Raw genomic sequence first — 9,550 nt, 5'->3', positions numbered from 1 at the left:
CTAGAAATGGAACATTTATTTCCACTCCCATAAAAATTGGAAATTGACTCAGTTTGTTCAAGCTGTATGATCAACCTATTTGATCACTCATCACACACACACATCCTGCTATATAATCATCCCCTCTCCAGTTCTCATATGTGTAGAATCTCTCTCTCTCTGTGTGTCTCATTCTCATCACGCAGAATGGATCTACTCTGGATACAACCCTAAATAAATAGTTTAATGAGATAGTATACCAGGTTACCTATTAATAGATTTTTTTAGATATGCATGCTGATACAATTTCATTGCATTATTACTGTATAACCCACTTTAGACTAAAGTCTGTCTCATAAATGAGGAATGAATAATCATAATTTAAAAGATTCACAACACAGTTGCAACAATTTTAGAGTCTGCAGAATATGCTTGTGAGAGATAATGCAACTCTCTTTATAGTGTAATGACTGAGAACTACCAACACATCCTGGCTTTGGCATTTGCTGTCAAGGAAATCAATGACAATCCCCAGATGCTACCCAATATTACACTTGGATTCAAGATTTATGACAGCTATTTGAGTGAAAGGTGGACATATAATTCTGCTATGGAACTTATTTCTGTGAAGAACAGACTTCTCCCAAACTACAAGTGTGGCATCCAGGACAATCTAATAGCAGCTATTGAAGAACTGAATTCTGCACTATTTCCCCAGAAACCAAATCTTCTGGGTTTGTACAAGATTCCACAGGTAGGATGTGTGTATGCAGAGGACAAAAAAAAATCCATGTTTTTCCATGTGAATTTATGGTATGGAGACAAAGAGTGCATTGCATGTCAACAAGTAGTTATCAGTGTGACCATTTATTTGTTTTCATTTTCCTTGGGTTACTAATACTGAATTCTGATTTTGGTAAATTTTCACATAGTTAATATATGAGGAATATAATTACAAACATTTTTTTAAAAAAAACAATATAAACATGCACTTTCTGTTACTCATAAAAATCAACACTAATAAAATTATTTTTTCCCTTAACCTCTACATACTGTTAGGTCCTGTATGGCTTTGCTTCAGTGATAATGGAGAATACCAATTTCATTTCCTTCTACCAGATGAGTCCAAATGGAGCCCATCAGTACAAAGGGATTCTCCAATTACTTCAGTATTTCAGCTGGAGATGGATTGGATTCTTTGCTGCAAATGGGATGGATTTAGAATGGTTCAAGCAGAACATGCTTCCAGAATTTTCCAAGAGTGGCATCTGTTTTGCTGTCATGGAATCATTCACTAGTATATTTTATGAAGATAACTGGAAACAATATTTTAAAAAGGTCATGATATTTCATGATAAAATCATGAACAGCAAAACCAATGTGTTGGTCTTCAGTGGAGACACAAAATCCATGACAACATTAAGATGGGTGCTAAGCCTAGAAATTAAAGGAACAATGCAAAGTTCAAAAGGCAAAGTTTGGATTCTGACTGTTGGGATGGAGTTGAAATCCTTTGCTAACAGAAGGAGTTGGGATATACAAATCTTCCATGGTGCTATATCATTTGCACTTCACTCTAAAGAACTTCAAGGATTCCAACAATTTATTCAGAACAGAAATCCTTCCACCACTAAAGGAGATGGTTTCATCAAAGACTTCTGGACTCAGGCCTTTGGCTGTACATTCAGGGATTCCATTTTGGGAAGTATGAGTGAGGATACCTGCACTGGAGAGGAGAAGCTGGAGAGCCTTCCTGAGCATGTATTTCCAATTAGTGTAACTGGCCACAGCTACAGCATCTACAATGGTGTCTATGCTGTGGCTTATGCTTTACATGCCATGCATTCATCTATGGTCAAAAGCAAGACAATAAAGAGAGAGAAAAGGAAGATTTATACTCAGCAAATGTGGCCTGTGAGACAGTCAAATTATATTCAAGCCTGGTTTGTATATTTCCTGCAGCAGTAGGAACACTAATGCAATATGGGTATTCCTGTACCACTGCTGATAATGACTGAGGCATGTGGACCATGTGGGAGAGGCAGAAGTATAGTTACTTTCATGATGTAGCTCATCTCTTTGCTATTGCAACTAATGTGGTCTTGGAGGGCATCACTGTGATGTTCCTATATTAATGAATATATGGTAAGTGGTTGGGAAGGACGCCTCACAATCACCACAAAGGATTAAAGAGAAACTTTCAATCAGTGCAGAATTAAGTAAGGGGATGAAGTGCTCCTCAAACATTTGCCTAAAGAGAGGTGTTTTTTTAAACTTTAAATAGCATTAGCAAAAAATTAATAAAAAACATCATCAATGTAAGAATGTGCACCTTCACTCTAAAAAATACTTTGAATAATGTGCTAAAAAAATCCATCAGAGTAAAGATGAAGTAAAACAAAAACAAAAGACTATTATGCAATGCATAACTATCCTAAAAGTAACAAGATAAAGGAATAAACAAACATTTTCAAAGGTGGTGATGATATTTTATTTAATTAATTAATTAATTTTTATACCTCTTCATACTTCAAAAGAAGCCTCTAAGTGATTTACAATGTTGTAAAAAACAAAACAAAATTACACATTTAAAACAATGAAAAACATTTGGAAAAATCATCTTAAACATTACCATCTTAACATTAATCATAAAATCCAAATTACACATTTAAGACCATACAAAGCATTTTAAAAAATATTTTAAACATCAATATAACCTAAAGTATCTAAAATAAATCACAATCACTACTAACAGATTAAAATATGTTAGATAATGTTAGATTAAAAGATGTCAGACAATAGTTTGGATCCAGAGTTGTAGAACTGTGCTTTTCCACTGTGACCTTCCCACTGAACCTACTTGCAGGGGGGGGGGGAAGCATATCCTCAGAAGCAGGCAACACTTAGGAAAGTTCTGGGTGTCTCAATGGGAAAGTTACAGTATCTGTGGAAATGGGAGAGAGGTACTGTTTTTAGTAAATATATATATATTTGAGAGCACAATTTGATGTGATTGAGAAATGCAGCCTTCTGTTCATGCAGTCTAGTTGGTTCATAACATCAGACTTAATACATTATTAAACCCATCTATATTTATACGCAGAAGCAAAAGATCTTCAGTTTATGAGACAAATGAAGCTATTCATAGCCATTCAATCATCCACCAAAAGTAGTCTATTTAAATAGTGCTCTATAGTTGGATGACTTTCAAAGTGGCTTACTTTTTTAAAAAATCAAGAGTATTGGAGCCTTTCAGAAGGCCATCACTGTGAAAACAAAATCCAAGGATCTACAAAGCAAAGGCAGATAAAAGGTCTGCTGATGAAGGAATGACATCTAGGCTGGCCTCAAGTGAGGCTCTTTTGGGGTGGTCTTCCTGTGATGCAGAAAGACACCAAGATTGGTGACTTCTCTTTGGGAAGATGTTCCGTAACTAGAGCACCATGGCAGAAAAAAACTATACCACCTTAAGTCTTCAGTCACCACCCATCTTCTCTTTTCTTTTTTAACGTAGCTCCATCAGTTTCTGAAATCTGTAATATTTAACAACACTGCTGGAGACAACGTTTCCTTTGATGAGAATGGGAACCTGGTTGCAGGATTTGATGTGATAAATTGGGTCACATTTCCAAACCAATCTTTCATTAGAGTGAAAATTGGAAGAATGGATCCCCAGGTTCCTCCAGATGAAGCATTTACCATTCATGAGGATGCCATAATATGGCACAAGTGGTTTAACCAGGTAAGACTTTCAGGTACAAGTTTTGGGGAAAAAATAGAACAATTCCTTCATTAAGACTCAGTTACACAGAATTGGGTTTTTACCTCAATTTTATAAATAACAAATATATTACAATAAATTTCAAGTACAAACAAATATGTTTCAAAACAATTGTCATATGTAAATTAATGGTGTGCACCAAGCATAGGATTAAGTTTGGATCCTGATTCAGTGCTTTGGAGATCATCATGATTTGACTCAGACCATTTCAGGGGGCACCTGTTTCACCTCAGGTCTAAATCAGATTCCCAATTCAGGAAAAGCAAAGTATTGTGCTTTTGCATTCACTAATCATGATGAAATCATCAAAGAATTATAACTTTTTCCTTTTTGAAAGAAGTGAAACAGATTTGTACGACTGATAGCCCCTTGTGAGTCATTAAAGCATGTGAAATTCCAGACAAATAGATGCACAGTGTGTGTTTGTGTGTGTGTACGCGCGCTCGTGTATGTGTGTGCTGACTGCCTATTTTTTATTTCTTTCAAAAAAATGCTGCATGTTTACAATAGGAGGTTCTCAGAGTACCAGGTCATTTCCTTCACTCAAGGGCTGCCTTGTTAAATGCTAATGCCCCAAGTGGACAGAGTCCCATAATATCATAGACCTACTTGTGCCTCCACAGGCACAAAGAAAGTTAAAACAATTTCCTAACTCCAATGAGCTGCTTGCTCAGAATTTTTTTACAACTCAATATCCAACAACAAGATGTTCAACCTTCATTTTTCAGGCTCTCAATTTAGCACACCTTTTTGCTGAAGTTCTATTACCTCATCAGTTTTTCTTGTTTTCATTGTAAAAAAGCTTTTATGGGAAGCTCAGTACTGAGCACTGACAGTACATATGCAGCAGTGTGTCATGATTGGGCCATCAGTGAGCAATAAAACAACTTAGACCTTGTTGGAAGTGACTTAAGGGAGATTTTATTAGGGGAAGTAGAGACAATGCATTTGGGAGGCATTGTATTTGCAACACCCCTCTCCTTCTGTCACTGTATTAGGATGATTTGGGAGGCAGCATATCACCCTCAGTTATGGAGTCACATGGGAGCAGGTGATAATCTTTTTTATTCTGAATTATGTAATTTACAATGTTTTCTACCCATGGAGTCTAGTATAAATTCAGTTCTCCACATTTCCACATCAGTTTTTTATTTTTATTAATTAAGGTTTTCATGAGAATTCAGCAGCATTTCACTGTATGTCTCCTAATGTACACATTTTTGTGTACAATTTTGTCCAATATACTATTTTTTCAAGGACTCACCCAATTTTAATGCATTTATATGCTATTTTCTTTTGCAAATAAATGCATTTTATGCACACTTTTTCATAATATTCACTTTTTGACACTTTTTTGGGCTGGAGAATTGACTAAAATTTGAAGAAATGTAAATTTCTAAAGATAGCTGTTTTTCAGTTAGCTTATTGTTTCTGGAACTGCAAATTAGGTAGGTTTGCCTTAAGATTCATCAGCATTTTCATGTACTTTGTTTCTAATAGGTACCTTTTTGTATGGAATTTGTGGCATACATAGTTTTCCCTCTACACATTTTTTACATTATCTTGACTAATATATCCATTTACAGGCACTAGCACCATATTTATGCATTTCTGTACATGTTAGAATTAGAGAATTAGAGAACTGCATTTTGGTTCATGTATTGTTTTGGAAACCATGAATAATGTAGGTTCACATTAAAATGTGAACTGAACCTGATTTATCCTCCATGCCTAACATGGAGGCATGTAGGAGAGGCAAAAGGCCTGAATGTCCAGCATTTTCTAAGTGAGCACCACCACATTTGCCCCAATGTCCAGTATGACAATCACTAAAGTTTGCTACTTCATTCTAACACCAGGCAGGTGGGTGGGCAGGCAGGCAGAGAGGGGAGAGACAGTCAGGTGGCACACTACCTGTATGACAGAGCACGGCACCATTCTCTATGAGCAATTGATGCTAAATATTCAGAGTTGAACTACTTCACTAAAACTACAGCTACGTGGGCATGGGAGGCAGGCTGCAGGCACAGTGAGGCAGGTGGCAATAAGTACCAGATGCAAGTATGCCATAAACCCAGTATCTGCCATGTCTGGCATGGCAGTCTCCAGACACCAGAGAAGCTGGGAGGCAGGCTGGTAGAGGCAAGCAGCAAAACACTCCTGTGCTCCTTCCTTCCTTCCTTCCTTCCTTCCTTCCTTCAATAGACTGTTTAGATACTTATATCACTGGGAACAAGCCACTCATATGAATCCATGTATACCCCCCACCCAATGGATGGGAAATCAGTTAATCTCTCCTCTCTAAATGTTGTTTGCAAAGTTAAAAAAAGAAAGAATAACATTTTTATACAAAATGAAACCTGATTTTGAAAAAAAGGTAAAAACTCCTGTCTTTGCTGCTACCTTTTCCTTTTGAGCGGAGAACTATTGCCCAATCACAGCTGAACTAAAATCCCAAGTTTCTCAGAATTTTTATCTCAGCAAAAATACCTTCTCTACCATGAAAGAAGAAAACAAAAATGGCTTCAAAATGAAACAGGAAGTCCCTTCATAATGAACCAGGCAGTCTTTTCCACATGGTCTACATCTAGAGAGAAAACACGAGTGTGACACATGCACCAATAAATTTCCAAAAAAGGCTTCAAAAGGAAGCACCTTTCTTTGGCTGCAAATATTATGAATCTAATTTTCTCTCTAGCATCTATCAATCAGATCAATTTCCCCAGACATTTTAAGGTCTAATTTATATTTAATTAGTATCCAGCCTGATCTGCTTTTTTTTTTTTGTACATAATGAAGTCATTTTATTTTAATTGTACTGTTTTAGGTTTTGTTTTTTTCTTTGTATACCACCCTGGTATCTCTGTAGATGGAAGGTGGTGTAGGAACACTTCTGATCAATAAAAAGGGTTCTTTTCTGAACCTTAAAAAATTCAGAACTGTTCCTCTGAAGATTAACATTCTCCTCTTCTATTGATTGATAGACACAACCACTTTCTTTATGTAATGCGAAGTGCTACCCTGGCTATAGGAAGAAAAGGAAGGAAGGGGAACAGTTCTGCTGCTATGACTGCAATCTATGTCCAAAAGGATGGATATCTAACCATGAAGGTGAGGATTTTAGTGCACAGTGTTATTAGAAATAACATCTACAATCTAAAGCAGGGATGGGGAATCTGAGGCCCTGGGGCCATATGTGTCCTTCAGTCTTATTTCATGTGGCCTTCAACCTAATTTGAAAAGATGTCTGCAAGTGATTAGTTCAGACATCTGGCAACAGTGATCTGTTCCTCTCCTGGAAACAGGAAGGAATAGGGAGGGAGGGAGGGAAGAGCATGACGTGACGAGAGAGAAGAGAGTGTCCACTTGTGGCTTTGGCTCTGCCCACCATCAGCATGCAGTCATCAACCAATTATTCTGAGGGAATATGACCCTCAACAGAAAATGTTCTTCCCTGAACTAGAGCAGGGTTGAGGAATATGACATGGCTGAAGGGTCTGATCATTATGTCCCCATCACCTGGTGGTCAAATTAGACAGGTGAATGGAGCCATCCACTTGCTAATCACATGACATCACTATAACATCAGGTGATGTTGTGCTTTAAATTGTCAGGATCTCCCAATTGTCAGGATCTCCAAGGTAGCACAGCACTGTTTGAAACCATTCTTCTGTTTGGAAAAGGGTTTCAAACAGTCCCATCTCTCCTGTTTGAGCATCCATAGGACAGGAGCAAGGGGACTGTCTGAAATCCCTTCTGCTATTTGCAAAAAGCTTGCAGGCAGTTGCCCCATAGTCATAGTGAGCAGAGATTAAATCCTGCTTCCTTGGTTGTACAAGCCAGTACTTGATATAATCCTTTCGTCCCGCCCAATAGCTGATGTCAGTAGTGATGTCAGATAATGGGTGGGCAGTCCTGATTTATGAAAAATGACCTTGTGGATCAAACTGGACTCCTGCAGGCCAAGATTTGCCTGTGGACCAGAGGCTACCCACCCTTGATCTAGAGCAGCCTTTCCCAACCAGTGTGCCTCCAGATGTTGTTGGGCCACAACTCCCATCAGCCTCAACCAGGATTGCCAATGGTCACGAAAGATGGGAGTTGTGGTCCAACAACATCTGGAGGCACACTGGTTGGGAAAGGCTGATCTAGAGGAAGATATGAGCAAGATGAGTGCACACGTTGAGATTATTTGCCCAATCGCTTCTATAACAGCATGTTCTCAGTGTTACTCATCTTCAATATTTTTCCACAATTACATTGCCAATCTGCACACTTGTATTAATTACAGTGGGGGAAAACACTGTTAAGTGTGTTGTGAATGAGAGAGAGGGGGGGTACACTCCTCTTTTGAGAAATGTTTCCCATCTTTCCATATTAGCTTCATTTATGTACAAAATCCAGAAGCAAATCCCCAACTCTCAAACACACAAGCCGACACTAAGACACAGATATAGACTTTTTTTTGTGGAACTCTCTTGTTCATTGTAAGGCATCTGGTTGACTGTGAGAACAGGATGCTCCATTAGATGGGCCATTGGCCTGATCCAACAGATCCTGCTTACTATGAATGTGAATTATTGCAGACCTTTTCCTCTCTAAAGAAGGTCATAAGTGACGCCTATAATTTGACACTTCTGTATATTCCCATCTTTTTCAGACATGATTGACTGTATCCAATGTCCACATGATCAATATGCAAACAAGGAACAGAATTTGTGCATTCCCAAAATTGTAACATTCTTATCTTATGAAGAACCTTTGGGTACCAGTTTAGCCATTTGTGCCCTTTCATTTTCTTTGATCACAGCTGCACTGCTAAGAATATTTATGAAGCACCAGGACACTCCCATAGTCAAAGCCAACAACCGGGACCTTACCTACACTCTTCTAATCTCCCTCCTGTTCTGCTTCCTTTCTACATTGTTATTCATTGGCCAACCTGAGAAGGTGACATGTTTCCTCCGCCAAACTGTCTTTGGCATTGTCTTCACAGTGGCTGTTTCTTCTGTATTGGCAAAAACCATCACTGTGGTTTTGATTTTCATGGCCACCCAGCCAGGATCCAGGATCAATAAGTGGGTTGGGAAAAGGCTAGGCAACTCCATTGTACTTTTTTGCTCAATTCTTCAAACAGGCATTTGCCTTGTGTGGCTGGCAACCTCTCCCCCATACCCAGATATTGACACACATTCAGTGGCAGAAGAAAGTATACTGCAATGTAATGAGTCATCCCCAATAATGTTTTATTGTGTTCTGGGCTACATGGGCTTGCTGGCCATTCTCAGCTTCACTGTGGCTTTCTTTGCCCGGAAATTGCCCAACAGTTTCAATGAAGCCAAATTTATCACTTTCAGCATGCTGGTGTTTTGCAGTGTTTGGTTGTCTTTTGTTCCAACCTACATGAGCACCAAAGGAAAATATATGGTAGCTGTGGAGATCTTCTCCATCTTAGCCTCCAGTGCTGGGTTGCTGGGATGCATCTTTTCCCCAAAATGCTACATTATTTTGTTGAGGCCTGAACTGAACAACAGGGAAAAATTAATTACGAGGGGAAAACACTGAAGATGTGTTTTTCTCAATAGCTCATTCAGCCCTTGAATTCCTGGCATATTTCATTCAGCCCTTTCCCAAATTAAAAATATAGTGGTGGTGGGAATTTACAACAGGGTACCCTAGTTAGTCATACATACATACAGCAAATTACAATATTAACAGCAATTCATCTAACCATCCTTCAGTAATACAATATAAAGACATAACCCACCCCCGAAATCCCATAGGCCTGCC

General features: G+C 38.4%; 1 protein-coding gene across 1 annotated transcript; it reads left to right on the top strand.

The window, feature by feature from the left end:
• Positions 1–445: 445 nt before the first annotated feature.
• On the top strand, positions 446–9,325 carry LOC133366095 (vomeronasal type-2 receptor 26-like). Its single transcript, XM_061588805.1, has 5 exons — positions 446–733; positions 1,039–1,893; positions 3,494–3,721; positions 6,745–6,871; positions 8,421–9,325. Exons 1-5 carry the CDS (start codon positions 446–448, stop codon positions 9,323–9,325), a joined length of 2,403 nt encoding a protein of 800 aa, XP_061444789.1.
• The last annotated feature ends 225 nt before the right edge of the window (positions 9,326–9,550 follow it).

Source organism: Rhineura floridana, chromosome 11 (assembly GCF_030035675.1).
Source record: "Rhineura floridana isolate rRhiFlo1 chromosome 11, rRhiFlo1.hap2, whole genome shotgun sequence".
Lineage (NCBI taxonomy): Eukaryota > Metazoa > Chordata > Lepidosauria > Squamata > Rhineuridae > Rhineura > Rhineura floridana.
Note: the sequence above shows the minus strand (reverse complement) of the source record. Positions and strands in the feature narration are given on the sequence as shown.

Excerpts from the sequence above, each read along its gene's own strand:
- LOC133366095 (XM_061588805.1), top strand. The coding sequence starts at position 446 with ATGACTGAGAACTACCAACACATCCTGGCTTTGGCATTTGCTGTCAAG. Across the intron at positions 734-1,038 it reads GTTTGTACAAGATTCCACAG|GTCCTGTATGGCTTTGCTTC; the intron begins GTAGGATGTGTG and ends ACATACTGTTAG. Across the intron at positions 3,722-6,744 it reads GGCACAAGTGGTTTAACCAG|ACACAACCACTTTCTTTATG; the intron begins GTAAGACTTTCA and ends ATTGATTGATAG.